Raw genomic sequence first — 19,322 nt, 5'->3', positions numbered from 1 at the left:
TACTGATCTATTTGTACTTTAAAAGGGTATAAAATTTACTCAGGCATATGGAAAAAATACTTTAGTGTATAACTTGATTCAGAAAACAAATTCAGTATTTCCCATTGTTTATAAAATGTGTAGTCATAATTTCTGAAAATTATCCTATTTATATCTGAGTTAAGTAAAGTGCAAATTAAGTTAGCAATAATGCTTTTTTTTGTGGAAAATTATATTTGATTTTATCTCTTTAAATAGTTTGAAGGGGAAGAGACAGGGTCCAGAGGTTGACAGAAATGGAGCAGAGAAATGCTCAGCAGGCATACTTGGACTTTTCTTTTAGAATTAGCCTAATTTTTAGGAATTAGAGTCAGACCCAACTGTTGACATTCCCTACTCTTCCTTCATCTTTCCTAGCTGTTGACTTTTTGCAGGTTAACTTTTTTGAGCTGATTTCACTACTTGTAAAATAGCACCTGCTATATCAGTGAGGGTTCTAGTAGGAAACAAGATACATATACTTGGCTGGAATTTGAAGATCATTTAATGAAAGACTATTTAGAGAGGTTTAAATAGGGTTAAGGGAGCCAATAAGAAGTGCCAAAGAGTTCAGCTTTGAGACTAGGAATAACAGGAATAACAGAAAGCCTTAGCTTGTGGTATGTGTTGGCCAAAATCAACTGATAGATGGGTAGGGAACACAGAGAAAGAAAGAAAAAGGATTGGGGAGGGCAAATAAAGAACAACCTACTTGGTATAGTTGTGAAACAGTGACTACAGTACAGTGTCTGTAACACAATGTGAGCTCAAAAAAGGGCAGTTTTTGCCTTTTTAAAAAAATAATCTAAGAATGCATGGAGGGGGTGTTCAGGAAGAGAGATGAGATTTTCTGATCTTTCAAAATATATATTGCTATTATTGGAAACAACAAAAGTAGAGGTTAGTTGAAAAGTTTCAGGAAGGAAGAGATAACAGGGAAGTTGGAAAAGAGGAAATTGTACTTGGACGAGGTGTTCTCACTTAATGCTTATACAATACTTGTATGTGATCTGAAAGATAAAAAGATCTAGGAAAAAATGCATGCTATAAACTTGGTATAGATGTTTGTTGATGGAGAAAATAGATTCTGGGTGTTGAGTGAAGAGAGGAATTTTTTTAGCTACTACAGGAGATGAATTCTGTAAAAGCTATAAAATTATATTGGCCGTGTTCAAACTAATTCTCTCTGAACTTTCTCATATTACCTTAACATCAGGGTATGATACGCACTGAGATCTTTTTCTTTTCTTTTTTTTTTTCCCCTTTGAGATTTTCTTTGTAAAAACTTAAAAGGAGTAGGCAGGTTTTTGCAAACCACTCTATGAAGGGAGCTCAGTAGTTTATTTGGATGCTTGAGTATTGCTGACTCATCGGTTTTTAATGAAAAGCTTTACGTGTATGTTAATCTTAAAACCCTGCAAATATTGCTAAGGTCTTATTTCATTGACAGGGTAGGAGCATGGAAGAAGAAAAAAAAAACCTGTTGGTGAGAGGAAGTACTTACCCACTTGATAAATATGAGTTTCTTTCTCTCACAAAGGTACCTCCCTCTGCAGGATATCATGTGTATGGAATGTCTTTCCAGGAAGCTAAAAGAAGCAGTGACCCTATATCTGAGAGTGGTGAGGGTTGTGGATCTCTGTGCAGGGCGGTGGTGGGAATACATGCCAAGTGGTAAGTGGATCTAGCCTGTAAGGTACCCTGGAGCCCTATTGGAACCTAATAATTAATATTCCCATCAAACATCACTTGTCTTAAGATAGGCAATCTAAGTCACTTCGTTGGTAGGGAGGCAGAATTTTATCTAAATTACTTGATTGGTTTGGGTTGATAAAATATGTTTTGCCTGAGGCTTTACTGGCTTATTTCCTTAAGGAACTATGTCATATGTCAGCCTGTTCCACAAATGTATGATTGGAGAACTCTATATATATCTATTATATTTGACAAAGTGTCCTTTGTTCTATGATGCAGGTTTTCATAGTTTCCCTGTACCCTTTAATGGCATCTTCTGGTTAAACAAATATTAATCAATTTCTGTAAAGCTGCTCTAGCAGCCCACAGAAATTGCACTTCTTGAGCTTTCGTTTCTTTAGCACTTTTGGAAGGCCGATACAAGGTCTTAGAGATTCTTAAATAAGACATTGGCCTTAGGTGAAGAATTCAGAGTTAGTGGCCTAACCACACAAATGGACCTTAGGTAAAGAGACCAGAAAAGAAAGTTCGTGACTTTCATTAAGGAGAGCACACCTGAAAGAAAAGAATTAGAATTAAGGACCAATCAAGGCTTCTTTTCAGTTAATACCAGTCTATTAACTAGTGCCTTTTAGTTACTGTCATGTAGCAATTTTGAATGTCTTGTTTAACCACTTTTTATCAGCGTTATCCAGATCCTGATATTTTGAAAATGTGATGAGGTTGGGATGAGGGAGCCTTGACAGAAGTGAAGTGGAACAGGATAGTCTGTCTGCAATACGGGAATATTTTACAGTTTGGGGTGCTATATCCTTTTGAAAGGGTCATCAGTCAACTGGTAACTCTTACCAGTTGGCCAGAATTAGTTATCAGTATATATACTTTTTTGTGAAGAACATTGCAGAGACCTGAGGCTAAAGCTCAGCTTGGTGAGAGGCAAACTCAGTTGTCTTCAAATACTTCAAAGAAAACATCCTAAGGGAAAAGGGCTCCTTTTATTCCAGAGAATGATCATATATAGCAAGAAAGAAAAAAGAATGAGGGCAGTGTGAAAATGACCATCATTCCACAGATGAGATTTGCCTTAACAGAGGTTAGACCAGCAGGAATTCTGGTGTTGGGATTAATGCACTGTATAAAGAGGCAGAATTGCAGAGCTCCCATGTGATGCAGTCATAGCCTTAACACATCTGCCCCTTATCAAATTAGAGAAGAATCTGTCTGCACATTGCTGACTTCTCTCAGATGGTGATAAATACCTATGAGCCCAAAGCTTCTCATCCCTACAGTGAATATAAAAGAGGATTGAAGCAAATAGTCTCTAACCTAGAATAAGATCTCATTAACTGTGATTACTAATGCCACTCTGGCAGTAGTTTAAACCTGGAGTTTAAACCCAGATTCTCTATGTAATAATGATAACTAAAGTTTTTATGTAGTACTTTATGGTTTACATATGTGATCTCTTTGGATTCTCACACAGTCTCAGTAGAGAAGGTGAAACTTTATCCATTTTTTGAACTTTATCCATTTTTTGATGAGAGGCAACATGTAGCATATGACAAAAGAAGTGAACATTGGCAGTGGTCACACTTGGTTTTGAACTCTGGCTCTCCCACTCCATAGCTTTTAAATTCTTTCAAGTTCATTTTTTAGGTTCATAAGTGGGGTAATTACCTTTTTCATTGGGTTGTAAGAATAGATGAGAAAACAGAATTGTTATCCCATTGAATGACTCAGTAGTGAAGATTACTCTACAAGATGATAATAAGAACTCTTCATATAATCAGACCAAGTGATTTTTTTTTTATTTTTTTTTTTTAGACCAAGTGATTTTTGAGGTCTCTTCTTACTTTTTAGTTTTGTGATTCTAAAGTTAACACAATCATCTGGACTGGCCCTGTGTAAATAGAACAACTTTTAGTATGTAAGATAGTGATGTGGGGCTTCATTTACATTCTTGAGAGTTAATATTTTTTTATTTGTCGTTAGCAGACAATTGGATTTCTCATAGCCTCCATTAAAGACAAAATACCCAGATAATAAAGTATCAACTATATGAAACTTGTCTCCCTGCTTAACCTCACCAGATCCCCTGCTATGAAAGTAACTGCCTGTCTATTTCTGTCTGGTGGATGGAACGCAGTTGGCCTCCCAGATAAATAGCTTTCTGTCAGTTCAGCATCTTTTCAGTTTGGCTCATTTATGTTCTCTTCGCTAACTTGCATCTGTCTTTTTCAGAAGAATGAACTCTCTGAAATGTCCAGGGAGTGATAGTTAAACACAGGATAGGGTAATTATTAGGAAACAGACTAAGAGAACCTAGTTTGCGATGGGGTTTATATTAGAACTGTGAGCTTCCTGAAGGTGAGGATCACATCTCCCTCCTTGTTTAGTTGTGTGCTCTGCAGAGCCCTAGAGGTTCAGAAGAGACTGGTGCTAATCAAGTAGGTGGTCCTTCCTAACCCACCAATACAGTAATAGGTGCAAGTTACCTGGTTAGACGTGTGCTCCCTTAGTCAAAGATTTCTGTACCTTAAAAGCAGCAGCAAAAAAGCCATCATAAATTAAAAGCCTCAGCTCTATAAAATATTAATTCAGAATAAATGGGGTTTCTGAAATGTTTCCTCTTTTACTAAAGGAGTATATTTTCTGTTTCGCCATTTGTTCAGCCATAGTGTTAGTCTTATAAAACTTGAAAAAGAAAACCTTTTGTTGTTGTTAAACTTTTAAAAAATTACAAGTGCCTAGTAAATTTTCATGCACACAAAGGTGAACTTGCCTCTAAATGCTTCTGAATTTCTCAGGCTTCACAGATTCCAGTTTTCTAACACTATTGAAGAAGATGCCAGATGTTGAACAACTCTATGGCCTTCACCCTAGATACCTTGAGAGGCGAAGGGTACGGGGCCATGAGGCTTTTAGCATTCCAGGCGTTCTGGAAGCTTTGCAGGCATGCCCAAACTTAGTGGTGAGTGTACCTGGTTGAACATTTGATATCAACTGGTTGATGAAATAATAAAGAATGAAAGAACATGCTCACTTAACATGCAGGTTTCATTCATAACAAATTTTTAAGTTCCACTGCGTATTTAGCATCTTATGATATAGAAATAGAAGCTTTGGATGCTAAATTAATAGCTTTTCTTATGCTTGCTTGGCATTATTTTCTAGGGTGTGGAAACTTCTCACTTGGAATTAGTAGAATCTATTTGGACATATATGCCACATGTTCATATTTTGGGGAAATTTCGTAATCGTAACGGAGCATTTCCAATTCCTCCTGAAAATAAACTGAAAATTCCTATAGGAGCCAAAATTCAAACTTTACATTTAGTTGGTGAGTACATGTTTCTTGGGTCACTTGTGACTCCTTGAAATATCATATGACTGAATATTCACTGAAAGGAAATAATGAGAATTTTATAAATGACTGTTGCAATTGATGATGGCCAAAGAAGTGCTTGTGAGACGTATACAAATTTCGATTTCCCATTAAGGAGTCCTAGATGGGGATAGGGGGGTTAGAGAAATACTGCCTCACAACTAGTCTGTTCCCTTTGAAGACTGTTTGGGTAGTTTTGAAAGTTGTTAGGTTTTGGGATTGTTTTGTTTTGTTCTGTTTCAGTGAGCCAGACTCTTGCCCTTCTCTGCCCTTTTGGTCCTGGTTCTACCCTTCAGAGGAGAGTTCTCCAATGCAGCTTTCTGTGATGATGGAAACATCATGTGTTTGTACTATCCCATATGGCTCCCACAGCAGCTGGTGAAATAGAGGAACTGAATTTTTATCTTAGGTTCATTTATCCAGCAGCCACATGCAGCTAGTGGCTACTTGATTACACAGCTCAGCTCTAGAATATCGAGGAAGAAAAACTCAGATAGCTTAGTTTACTTGGTATCTTCTCCAACAGAAAATTCCTCTATGTCCCACCCAAAGCCAATGAAAAACTTCTACTACTTCTCTTTTTCCCTGAGAAATGTGAAATGGGGGTGCTCTTTTTGCAGAGGCACTTTATTTGCAGTGATTGCGGTGTACATTCTCCATCCAAATAGTCTATGAAATTATATCCCAGTAATTTCCACCTAAGTAAATAATAAGGGCAGATATTTTCTCAAATTTCATTTGCCACTTTTGGCTCACATTATTGAAAGGTTTTCAGGAGGAATCCTTTTACTGTCATCTGATTTTTAATATTTATTTATTAATATTTTACTTAAAGTATACCTGTTGAGTATCTGCTCTGTTGTAAGCATTATTCTGGGCACTGGTGATGGTCTTAAGAATCAGAAATTTCTGAAACCAGGTCTGGTGGTGGGGAGTACAGCAGGGACGGTAAGGAGTAGGTCTAAAATAGGGCATATATGCACAATTCTGGCTGAAGACGAACGCTCTCTAGTAGCCTTTTATTTACAAGATCAAGGATTGATTCTGATTAGGCATTTGGATATCTAGTTTGAGAATGGGTTTTTAGATAATAAAGGAATTCTGTAATATCTGATGTTTATAACACGAGCTCTATAAAGTCAGTGTTTTTCTATCTTTATATTTCCCATGATTCATGTCATTGTTCATTGCGGATACAAGTAGTTGGTAAAGTTTGTGGAAATACATTAATTCATTTGATTAATTCAATAGTTTAACACTGTGATGGTGTTATAAACGTGGATAGCAAATTAGTGCACGTGCTGGGAACACTGAGCATTGTGTCCTTTGTTCATAGAATTGATTTGAGGCAAAATGTGGATTGGGTATAGGATAGAGCTGTGTTGTCTGGTGGATCTGTCTCACTCTTGATACTCTGAGTTTCCTAATCAGAATTACCACCATTATGGTAGATGCTAAATGTACCTTTGTGAATTCTGCATCTTGAATCTTAGTCTATACTCATTGCCTCTGCCTTTTCTTCCTTTGGTCTTACCAATTTTACTTCCCATCTGCTGCCATACAGGGTGTATGTGTAGTTCAAGGCTAATGGTAACTGCTTTTTGGGAAGGAGCGGGTTAAGGAGTGATCCTTATAGTGGGAGCATCCTGCAGAATTCAGCTTATAAAGAACCAGTCTTGAAGGTACTCCAGCTTTGCTCTCTCTAGTTGCCCTTGCTGGCAGGGCTTCTACCAACTTCAATTTGAAGTTATATTAAACTGATTTTGCCAACTACTTCTTGTTAAATGTCATCACACTGGGTCCTTGGGATTTCTCTCAATTTGTGTCACTTCCTTGGCTTTTCATGAAGCTGTGGTATTTAACTGTTGGCCAAGTTCCCTGATCTGCTTCCTTCCATTTAGAACTTATAGGTTACCTATCTTATTTTTTCTCCCGTGTCTCCTGGTTTTTCCTTCCACTATACATCCCCTTTCTCCCAGACAGGGTCTCTCCTAAAGTTAAGTCACTTACAGATTGGAAGGATAAAATACTATCATCACTTTGAAATACTAAAATAAATGATGGGTTCTTACTTTCTTGGAGTCATGCTGACGGGCTTCTACCGCATGTTTATAAATCCTTAAGGTTCACTCATTTGTAGAAACAACTTTAATCTCTGTCTCTGGAAGCCAGCTAGCTTGCTTTTGTCCTGAGAAATTTAGCTTTCTCACTTATGGGACAGTGGGCATTGGTAGTTAAATAGTACTTTTGTGTATTCTTTCCATATAATTTTGTTTTCAGTAACCTGTTTTATTTTATATCTCCTTGGTGTATGTTATCTTGGAAGAGTTGTAGAGTTATGAGAAAGATTCATGTGTGTAAAATGCAGGAATACTTTTAAAATCCCACCTCTATATGCCTTTTCTAAAGAAACAACAAAGTAGAGTGTTTATGGTTTGCTTAAATTGTTCTTTATAAGCCTGTTTCAGATAAGCCAAACTTGAAAGACCTTAATTAGATAATTTGTTCTGGTGAAAATATCCATGAAGGGTAAATTGTCAACCTGAAAAGTAGACTGTTGCACTTATGCAGAATACAGAGTTTTTCATGATTTTTGTTTTTTGGTATATGTTTTTAGGGGTGAATGTTCCTGAAATTCCTTGTATACCAATGCTAAGGCATCTTTATATGAAGTGGGTAAGACTTACTAAACCACAGCCGTTCAAAGACTTTCTATGCATCAGTTTACGAACTTTCGTCATGAGGAACTGTGCAGGTAATGGTACATAGTTATGGTGGAATTATACATATGCTGTTCTAAAAATATCCAAAAGCAAACTTTAATAGCTATGCTTATAAATGGAATTATGTTACGTTATTATTATTTATGTTTGGTAATTTATTCACCTTGTGGAAATAAATGTACTTTTGTTTTAAAGTCCATAGACATGGGATTAGTGGGGGGAAAAAGCATCACAGTATCTCTACATATATTTTATAGACAGTTTTTACTTTCTGCAGGATTGTTACACTAGATCTCTGATTTCTTTGTCTCTGGTCTTGTAATCCTGCATGTAAATAGTAGGGAGACGTAATCTCATAAAGCAAAAAGCGCTGCTTTTATGGTATTGCTTTTCTGTTCAGAAACTTTCAGTGTCTGTTGCCCTAGATTGTCAGATGGGAACTATTCTGTTTAAAGTTCTGAATAGCTGGGGCCCCTGTCGATGTCTTTATTTCTGACTCTTTAGCAATATGTACCTTCTTATATTGTGAGGCCCCCTCTCCAGCTCTACCAGCCTTCACCTCAGTGTTTGTCTTTACACTATATTATTGTTTTCTTGTCCTGAGGTACACACTTCCTTCCTTCCTCTTCTTTTTTTTCTTTTTTATATGTTACAAACAGACCCTGTTTTTGTAGTTGGTATGTTATGCCTTTGTATTCTTAGAATTACACAGTTTTATCTCCATGTCATTTGCAAGGTCTATGATAAGACTACTATGTTGTGATCTTCCACAATACCTCATAAAACACTGCTCGTAGAGAGGTATTTATGATCCTGCTATTTATTGAAGTGAAGAGACATTTTTTAAAAAAAGATTTTATTTATTCATGACAGAGAGAGAGAGTGAGAGAGAGAGGCAGAAACACAGGCAGGAGAAGCAGGCTTCATGCAAAGAGCCCAATGTGGGATTTGATCCCGAGAGTCCGGGATCACGCCCTGAGCCGAAGGCAGACGCCCAACCACTGAGCCACCCAGGCGTCCTGAAGGGACAAATTTTTAACTAAGTTTTCTCTCCTTAGTTATTTTGAGCTCAAAACTATTGAGACTTCAAAGGATTTACAGAAAATACTAAGTATCTCTCCAGTGTAAACTGAAAAATCCTTATGCTGAATAAATACATGGCTAACAAGCTAATATTTTCATTTCTAAGAAGTGTAAATTATAGAGAGTCAACTCCTTGGCTGTCAATTTTACACAGAATGTATAAGTTAATTCATTTCAGATGCTGGTTTGAAAATTCATCTTTAAAGCAATTTTCATTGTTCCATTAAAGTATTTTTACCCCCTCAGGACCTACAAACTCCTTGAAGTATGTCCCTTTAGTAACAGGATTAGCCTCTGCCCGAAACTTGGAACATTTGGAAATGGTTCGAGTTCCTTTCCTTGGAGGTCTTATCCAGCACGTAGTTGAAGACAGTTGGAGATCAGGTATTCATTTTTCTTTAGTTACTGAATACTTTTTAAATCAGTTTTTAAAGTTGTTACACTTTTATTTAGCTTCTCTTGTGAGTCTTTTTAAAAGAAAATGCATATTAGTAATTGCCCTTTCTCCCTGGTGCCTTTGATAGAGAATAAATAACCATGAGCATGGACTAGTGTTCATTTTATTTTATGCAATGCTAAACCTTCTCAAAATAAATAGAGTGTTAAAGCATGTTTTCTGGATTGTTAATCCTTATTACTTAGTTAATCATGCATCTATTATACTTGGAATTTTTCTAAGAAATATTAGCAGGGATTTCTAATGTCCATTGGTGATAAGAGATGTTTTTTGACTTGGACATCTTGGGCCTACAAAAGAACTCGGGCATTAGTAATGATAATGTCTAACATTTGTCTGATTCTTTAAGGTATATCAAGTGCTTTCATATTTATCACTCGAGTTAGATCCATCTCAGAGATGGCTTTCGAAAGGACAATATATTTTACTCTCTAGGTCCTTTAATTATATTTTAAATAATGATATGTGACAATGTGTTCCATGTTAAACATTTTGTTGCAACAAAAATACCACAAGATTAAATAAGCATTTAATTAAGAATGATTCTGCCTTACATTTTACTTAAGGAGTCAGCATACTGTACACAGAAGTTAATTCCAGATGAGTCAGAGACCCAAATTTTGTGAAAAACAAAAAGTTTGTAAAAAAAAAAAAAAACATAGAAGAACGTCTTTCTGACCTTGGTTAGGCAAAGATTTATTAAACAGGATACCAAAAAGCACTTACTATAAAGAAAAAATTGATAAACTATTATATTAAAAGATTTTTCCATTCATCAAAAGGTATGATTAAAAGTGAAAAGCCAGGTTTTGGAGTGGGAGACTATTTGCAATACAGATATCAGATGAAGAACTTATATCTAGAGTATATGAAATATTTCTAAAATTAATGAGAAAAAGCAGACAACCCAATAGAAAGAAAAAACAAGGATACAACCTAAATAGAAAAGACTTCACAAAAGGGGATAACCAAATGGCCAATAAACATGAAGAAATGATAGATGTCATTAGTCTTTAGGGGAATGCAAAATAAAAACCACAGTGTGATACGCAAGCACTAAGATAACTATACCTAAGCATGACCAATAGGAAAGAGACAAAGTATTGGCCAGGATGTAGAGCATTGGGGCTTCCATACACTGCTGGGAGTAAGTCTAAGTTGATATAATCACTTGAAATATTGTTTGGTAGTATCTGCTGAAGTTGACTTTATGCATATCACTAGTTGCCTTCCTGGCTTTAAACCCAACAGAAATGTATACGTATGTTCAGCAGGAGACATACCCCAAATTGTTCATAGTAGCACTGTTCATAATAGCCTCCAAATGGGAACAACCCAGATGCCTATCAACAACAGCATGGATAATTTAAATGTGACAAAAATGCAAGGGAATATTACACAGCAATGAGGATGAATTAACTACCATTATATGCAACAATCTGGATGAATCTCCTAAACAAAACTTTTAGTAAAAGAAAGACTGTAATTTTATTCATGAAAGTTTAAAGTCAATCTTGTGAAAATTCTTTGAGCTATATACATTAATAATTTGCATACTGTTTTTGCTGTGTATTTACAAGTTTCACAAACAAAAATAGTTGAAGTTAAAGGAGTTGTGGTCTTTTTCCCCATGGTAGATTGTAGCTTCAAACTTTGGCTTAAAAATGCCAGGATCCCTCTTTACAGTTCCCTTATGAACTTCTAGCTTTCTGAAAATTCTTTCTTAAAAGTCTCAAAAATTTGGAGTAATTTTCTGACACCATCAGAATGTCTTTTCAGAAGGACAGTATCTGCTTTCATGTCTTTTTAGGAAATGACTAATAGTTATAATTCATCTTGAAATGTTAATTTGAATGGAAAAACAAACTTAGATTTACTTTTAACCAGATAATTTTCATTAAAATGCATATAAATACTTGACTGAAAGTGTTGTGGTCAAAAGAAATGCTTACTGTTTTTGTTCCTTTTCTCCCTTAACTAGGTGGTTTTAGAAATTTGCACACTATTGTTTTGGGAGCATGCAAAAATGCTCTTGAAGTAGATCTTGGTTACCTCATCATCACTGCTGCTCGTAGGTATGTTTCCTCTTCATGTTGTCTTTTGTCTTAGAGTTATATGTTTTCCTGTTTTACAAAAATTAGGGGAATGTGTATATGAAGTTTGATTATGCCTTGCCAGATATAAAATACAAAGGAATTGTGTAAATAGCATTAGGACATCACTTAGTAGTGGTAATCTTATGTTATAATTGATAACCAGCTAAGCTGCACTCCAGACCCAGCAAGTTCTGAAAGGGTATGGTCTCATCAGAGAAAAGCAGTCAGCGCTCTGGAAGTCCAACAGATCAGCACTGATGCACCCAGTGTCTGCAGCACTTTTGGGAACCATTCTTTCAACTTTCTCTGATTTTTGGAATTATTTTAGTTTGTGACGGTATTTGCTATTCAGAAATCAGTAGGAAATATCAGAAAGGGAGACAGAACATAAAGACTCCCAACTCTGGGAAACGAACTAGGGGTGGTAGAAGGGGAGGAGGGTGGGGGGTGGGGGTGAATGGATGACGGGCACTGAGGGGGGCACTTGACGGATGAGCACTGGGTGTTATTCTGTATGTTGGCAAATTGAACACCAATAAAAAATAAATTTATTATTTAAAAAAAAACAACAACCCTGTGTTGGGTTCCATACTAAGCATGGAGCCTACTAAAAACACACACACACACACACACACACACACAAAACCTCATACTTGGAATTCTAAGCCGTGTCTGTTTTCATGATCAAACCCTGACTAACTTGTTTAATAAATATTTGCAGAATAAATGGAAAATAAAAAAAAATAGAAAATAAATAAATCAGCTTTTTGAGTCTTGACATTGTAACACCATTATATTTTTAACAGATCTTTTTATCAGTTTATGCCTCATTTACTCTTTTGATCCTACAGATCAGAAGTCTATCTCTACTTTTATATTTTATTTAAATTCAATTAACCTTTTTTTTGATTTATTCAAAAATAAAACCCTTTCCATTAAAATAATTTTTTTTTTTTTTTAACCATAAAGGACTTTTTTTTTATTTATGATAGTCACAGAGAGAGAGAGAGAGAGAGGCAGAGACATAGGCAGAGGGAGAAGCAGGCTCCATGCACCGGGAGCCTGATGTGGGATTCGATCCCGGGTCTCCAGGATCGCGCCCTGGGCCAAAGGCAGGCGCCAAACTGCTGCGCCACCCAGGGATCCCTAAAATAATTTTAATAATATAAATAAAACAAGGGACCCCTGGATGACTCAGTGGTTGAGCACCTGCCTTCAGCCCAGGGTGTGATCCTGGAGTCCCAAGATCGATGTGGGCATCGGGCTCCCTGCATGGAACCTGCTTCTCTCTCTGCCTATATCTCTGCCTCTCTCTCTGTGTGACTCTCACGAATAAATAAATAAAATACTTTAAAAAAATATATATGTGTATATATGTATATATACAAATATACACAAAAATATATATAATGTGTGTGTGTGTGTGTATATATATATATATACATATACATATACATAAAACTGTTCAGGTATTACTATCTGGAATAGAACTATAATCTTTGTTTTAAAGATGTTATAAAATGGCACTTCTAACAGCTAGCATAAAAAAGGATGTTGAACAATCAGTACCAGATGCAGGTTCTGACTTTGACTTAATCAGATTTAAGCAAGCATCAGCAAGAATATAAGATTCTTAGTGTATAATTTATTGTTAATTAATGTAACTTCAGTGTACTACCTAAGATGTGCCCACACTTTGCAAAATGCTCCTTTAAAAAGGAAACATTTCTAATGTTTTTTACTAGGGGAGTGGGAAGTTGTTTGCCTGTGACACTTCAGTAAGATGAACTTCTTTCAGAGCCTTATGCTAGGAAGAACCTATGTCTCTGATGGCTTTTATTTTACTCTGATGTTTATCTTTTTCTTCATAGGTTACATGAAGTTCGGATCCAGCCTTCCCTAACCAAAGATGGCGTCTTTTCTGCCCTAAAGATGGCAGAGCTGGAGTTCCCCCAGTTTGAAACACTTCATCTGGGCTATGTAGATGAGTTTTTGCTGCAGAGTAAGACTTAATCAACCATTTTATTCCCTAGAATTACTGTAGGGAACTTACTTGACAGACTGAAACTTGAATTGAGATGTGCCATATTTTCTTGAATATAAGACAGCTTAAAATCTCAGGGGCTCTGCCTTCTTGAAAAAGGAACTTTTAATTTAAACTTGAAGTGTCAGTGATTTTTTTTTCCCCATATTGCCTCTGACTTAGCATATTATAGAAAATATAATGATTAATAATATACAAAAAGAAAAAAAATCCTACCTACATTTGATATTGTCTCCATTTTACTGCCCAAGTTTCTTTCCCATTCTGCTTCATTTTTTTCACAGAATGTCATCCTTGGTTCCATTTGTTGAATTTGATCTGCCACACTTCTTGAAGCTTTTGATGGTCCTCTCAGATGAGGTCCCATTCCCTGTCCATGCTCTTCATTTCCATAATAAGCCCGCTGGGGGTTCTGGATTTCCCAGATAGTGTGAGCACATAATGGTCAGTATTCATTTGATGATGATTGCTGTTGGAAGGCTTGTTGACAGCATTTTCTGGAATGTATTTACAATTGGGAACTCATTCCTTTGGGTTTGAATGCATGTCAATTCATTATTCAAGCTTTTTTTCCCACATGACATTAATCAGACATGCAAGAGCATTTCCACCGTTAGCATGTTTTTATTTTTGCAAGAATTGTTTCTTCCCCATGTAATTTATAACAAGTCTTTCTTAAACTCACTGTCATACGAGAATGGCATTTTTTCTTAGGATCTAGTTTACATTGTGGAAGAACATAAGGTTTAACTCCTGATCAGGACAGTCTAGGTCAAACAATATGACTGTTGTCCTTTTTCATTTTTAATAGATGTGACAGTATTGTTTACTTTTTCTTTGTTGTAGTGTTCATTATTACATTTGACTGATTAAGAAATCCAGTCATTATCTTCTTGCTAGTTTAATGGGAATTACTTTTAATCTGTATAACTTTGAAAAAGATTGGCTTTTGACCAACATAGCTCTGTATTTTCAAGATGGCCATATTTAGGTCCACTGAAGGATTGTCTTTGAGAGTTATCTTTATAACCAGCTATTTCCCTAGTGTCTCTTTCCCCATAACACACGTTCAATAGAAAAACACTTTACCTTTTGAGTACCATTATTTTATGCTTTTCAACATGTTTCATAGTCTCTTTCATACTGAAATCTCTTTGTCTTGATCTTTTCATAAGCATTTCTTGTCTTTATATTTGCTGCAGTTTATCCATTTCTCCATATATGTACTTGCCCCCGTTCCTCCAAAGATGACCCAGGATGTCTGTATCACAGTAGGTGCCAGGTGCCTCTAATAGCCCGCCTTGGGAGAAATAAGTGGTCACTGCTCATATTTTGTCACTTAATCTCACTCTTCTCAGTAATTTAGATTTTGAGGCACCTCTCCAGGAGGGTGGGGGTGGCATCACCTCTAGTAAAACCTGTATCACCATTTTGTTACAAAGACTTGGCAAAATAGAAACATCACCATTGTGCCCTGTACATTTACAGTAGATATGATAGTGCCAGATTGAAGAGGTGGATATGCTGAAAAGCAGATGCTGTGCGTTAAGAATAAAAGAAAAGTATTCCAAAGATGAATACCTTGGAGTTTTTTTGCTTTCATAGACTTATGATAGCAGAGTTTTACTTGAAGGTGATAGGGATGTCAAACTCATTAAAAACCAGAATAGTGTAGTCTTTAGTGCTGGGGCTTTGGAGAGAAGGAGACAGATGGAATTGAGACCTACCTCTTATAGATGATGGAACCTTGCAAGGGCAAGTTACTTCTGAAGTCCGTAGTTCCCCTTTTGTTAAGTGGAGATAAGACCACTTGCCATTTTTTCCTCGAATAATTTGGAGGAATCAGTAATAAACCCAATTTTATCATTATAATCTCTGACCCTTAGAAAGCATGTAGTAAGTGGTAGTTTTTACTTTTAGTTGACTTATGGGCTAAAGAAAAAAGAAACAAAAATGTGTTCTGGGTGATGTCATCAGAGTTCTTGAGAGAGTGTGACAATCAGGAGACCCCAAGAGCCAGAAAAAGGTGGTGGTCTCAAAGGAATGAATGTATGGTAGATTTGTCATGTCAGGTTGCAGCATTCATGCAGGCAGAGAACAGGGTGAGTTCAAAATTTACCCATTCATTAGAAAAGTTTTAAGCCCAAAGGGCAAGAAAAACTTTTACAGCAGGCTAAAGAAAATTGCTCAGTCGAATTGTAAGAGTTAGATTAAGGTAAAATCAGCAAGAAATGCCAGTAAATACCAAAAATGGGGACTACAGGAGAGAGACTGTGAACCATGTGAGAATAAAATTGGAAGAGTTTGGAGTAAATAGTTGTTTTAAACATGCTCCAAGCTAAAGGTGTAAATCCCTGTAATATGTGGGGCAGCTTCACCAGAGCAATAGTGTTTTCTGTGTACCTGGTGGTAGGTGGTGGAAGGAACTGAGAGACATTTGTTGAGTTCCTGTCTCACCAGCACTCTGCTGGACATTGAAAATGTGACTGTCAACTAACTAGGCATGGTCCCTTTTTCCTTCAGATTGCTTATAGTTAAGTGAACCGTCCTGGAGAGTAAGGACAGGCAGCTGGAAGAAATGAGGACAGGAGATAGGGAATGAGACATGTTTTCAGTGCCGTAGTCTAGAATGGAGGATCGTCTTTTACTGATACATTCCCTTCCCCCAATCCCCGTGCGGGAGGCACTAAAGCCCAGTGGCAGAAGGAGTGGGTATATTTGAATTAGAAGTCCACTTTCTGGGGACGGGCACATCTTTACTAACCAATACTATGGCTCTCAGAATGAGTCTGAATTCCCAGTTTACTCTCTTCTTTATACATGGTCACACCTAACTCCAAAAACATCCTAATACCGTGAGAGAGAGTCACATATTTAAGATCTTACTTTTCTTTATAAAACTAAAGCTAAAACTTTGCCATAAGTGTGAGCCAATACAATATATCCCTCAGTTTTAAGAATTTTTGCTTTCTTTTTTTCCTTTTCTAAACAATGGAAAACACTTTGTTTCTACTAGCTAACCCTTGACTTTTAATACAAATTTTTATTTTGCAAAGTAAATGGTATTTGCAGAGAATACCTAATCTAACATTGTACTCAAACCTAAAGCTGATGATGGATTGATGACACAGAACGATCATAGAAGAGTGTTATGCTGGATGTTAAGATAACGAGTCGGCAACATCCTATGACAATTTAAGAATCTTTTTTTTTTTTTTTTTTTTTTTTAATTGGTTTCTTTTTCTAGGCAGAATGGCGAATGCAGATCTGGTAAAGTATGGTTTGGCTGATGTGGTAGAAAATCCTGGTATCATCACCGATATAGGGATGAAGGCAGTCAATGAAGTTTTTTCCTGTATCAAATATCTGGCAATTTATAATTGCCCCCATCTCCATAACCCATACAATTGGATCTCAGGTACTGTAGGTTTCACAACGGTTATGTCTGCCTGATAAGGAAAGAATATATATTTTTGTTTCTGTATGTGATGAATTGTATTCCTAACATAAAATGTAAATACTTTGTATGATCATACAAGTGCTGGGAACTTTTGATAACTGTGTTGGAAGTGTATCAGTGCCTCTTTGAACCTGTAAAATTCTCTGCCTAGAAACTGGCACTTGACTAGGTTATGGATTCAACTGCCAAGGCAGTTGTGCTTTGCTAGGCACAAAGAAATAATAAAGTTATTATTATTATTATGAAATTAAGGTTAGGAATTGTTGCTTGGGATACTACATTTGTTACCTCTGAATTACCATCACATTGCACAACATCTGAAAGGACAAAGTGGGTATGTATTTAAAAAAAACTTAGGTGACAGATTTAGCATTAACTTTTAATGAAATTTTCATTTGCTTTAAAATCTTAGGTTATGTCAGCTCTCCCCTTCCTACCTGATGCCTTGTGTCTAAAAGTGTGACTGTACTTGATGCGTTTCCTTATATGAGGAGTTCATTTTCCTCCCTGAGAGAATAATACTGTTTGTTTCTTTTAAGGCCCTTCTTAAATACTTAAAATTCATAACCTTTAAATAAATTCAGAGCTAGAGAATTTTCATCGTGACATCCTCTTTAACCAAGCCAAGCCCCCTCACTGACACCTGCAGAACAGCCTCCTCTCCTGTCTGAGTTGCCTCACAGGGCCCCTATAGCTCCTTACAGAACTCATCTCTGGCATCTTTTAGGGCTCAGGGGCATCTACTAAGATTACTCATTAAAATGGCCATGTCTCCCCTACCAAAAGTGAGAAATTCTGTCTTTGGCCCAGTTGCACCAAGAAGTTATTGGGAAATACAAACTTTAGGTTGTAGCAGGCATAGGATCACTTTTTTAAAAATAACATTTATTGGATTTTTGGTTTGTTTGTTTTCTTAAATACAGAAGAGTATAAAGAAGAAAACAAAAAATGGCCTATAATCCCATCACTCAGAACTCCTGTTAACACTTAAAAACTAAAAGTAATACATGCACTTGATAAACAATACCAAACAGTACAGAAAGGTACAAAATGAAAAGTCTCCTCTTCTCAAAGGTAACCACCATCAACAGTTTCTTATATATTCTCTGGACAGATTATTTTGTACATGTTGCATCCTATACATGTATAGCATTTAAAAATGATTTATATATACAAAAGGACATTAGGCATACCCTCTCCTATAGCTTGGTTTTTACACTAAGAGTATTTGGGAAAGCTTTGTAATAGCAAGCATACTCAATTCTCCTTCATTGTTTCTAACAGCTGCATAATGTTTTGTTAAATGAATGCACCAGCATTTAACTAGTGTCCTGTTGTTGAATAGACATGTAGGTTGTTGAATGGATCACATTTAGATTAAGTCTGACTTGGTTTCAAGTTAATAATTCCCAAGCCCGTATAACTCCCATAGTTTTCACAATGAAATTAGGTAAGGAGACATAATTTAGTCATCAAGTTTCTGAGATCATGAGATAAAATCAAAGTTATTTAAAGGAAAAGGATTTGAAAGTCTTTGTGACCTTTAACGAGATGAATCCGTGATGGAGAAAGTATTAGTTCAACTCTCTGGCCTTGTCATTTCTCTGAACAGACCACTCAAGATGGACACGATTGGTCGATATCAACTTAGTGCGATGCCATGCTTTGAAGCTGGACTCCTTTGGCCAGTTTATTGAATTATTGCCCAGTCTGGAGTTTATTTCACTGGACCAGATGTTTCGTGAACCACCCAAAGTAAGTCACATTTTGAGGGAATTAGGCTTTGCTTAATTAAATACTTAATTTACTACTTAAGGAATAAAATGAAACCTATGTGATTTTTTTTCTTTCTAATATGCCTTTACATTGTTATAATTGGACTTTTTACATGCCTTCAGTGAAGGCATAAAGGTTATAATTTGCATAGCCTCTTGTTCTGGTAAGGGGTCTCCAGAGAAAGGAAAGGGAAAAGTAAATAGAAAGCTGTCTACATCAGTTCTGTAAGCAAGCGCAAAGGTGGAAATTTGAGCTAGGTCAATATTTATTACTCAGAGTAGTTAGTTGGGAGATTAAATCTCTAATTGGGAACCTCAGATATAAATAAGAATTAGGGATTTAGTTTGGAAATGTTTTATTTTGCTGTTCTCTCTTCTATGCAGTTGGAATCCTGGAAATAGTCTAGTTGTACGAAATGTTATTTTAAAATTGCTTGACAAAAAACAAATTGCTTGACAAAATTTTTCACTGTCACTGTAATAAAAACTTAATGCTTCAGCTAATTATCTTTTCTCTCAGTTCTTAATGGTTACATACCACTGTTCAAGTAGCACAGTATAGAGGAGGAAGGCTTGGGATTGGAGG

The 19,322-nt window shown here is 36.3% G+C and overlaps 1 protein-coding gene across 10 annotated transcripts in view; it reads left to right on the top strand.

Moving 5' to 3' along the window:
- Positions 1 to 19,322, top strand: part of FBXO38 (F-box protein 38) — a 56,359-nt gene that overhangs the window by 11,503 nt on the left and 25,534 nt on the right. For 9 of the 10 annotated variants that reach the window (XM_077895980.1, XM_077895978.1, XM_077895975.1 and 6 more), the window contains 9 exons: positions 1,559 to 1,692; positions 4,521 to 4,684; positions 4,888 to 5,053; positions 7,716 to 7,853; positions 9,151 to 9,288; positions 11,343 to 11,436; positions 13,329 to 13,459; positions 16,749 to 16,919; positions 18,574 to 18,716. In XM_077895980.1, coding sequence (XP_077752106.1) covers positions 1,559 to 1,692; positions 4,521 to 4,684; positions 4,888 to 5,053; positions 7,716 to 7,853; positions 9,151 to 9,288; positions 11,343 to 11,436; positions 13,329 to 13,459; positions 16,749 to 16,919; positions 18,574 to 18,716 — 1,279 coding nt within the window. The remainder of the gene's footprint in view (positions 1 to 1,558; positions 1,693 to 4,520; positions 4,685 to 4,887; positions 5,054 to 7,715; positions 7,854 to 9,150; positions 9,289 to 11,342; positions 11,437 to 13,328; positions 13,460 to 16,748; positions 16,920 to 18,573; positions 18,717 to 19,322) is intronic. The other variant, XM_077895979.1, reaches the window with a different exon arrangement.

Source organism: Canis aureus, chromosome 4 (genome assembly GCF_053574225.1).
Source record: "Canis aureus isolate CA01 chromosome 4, VMU_Caureus_v.1.0, whole genome shotgun sequence".
Taxonomy (NCBI): domain Eukaryota; kingdom Metazoa; phylum Chordata; class Mammalia; order Carnivora; family Canidae; genus Canis; species Canis aureus.
Note: the sequence above shows the minus strand (reverse complement) of the source record. Positions and strands in the feature narration are given on the sequence as shown.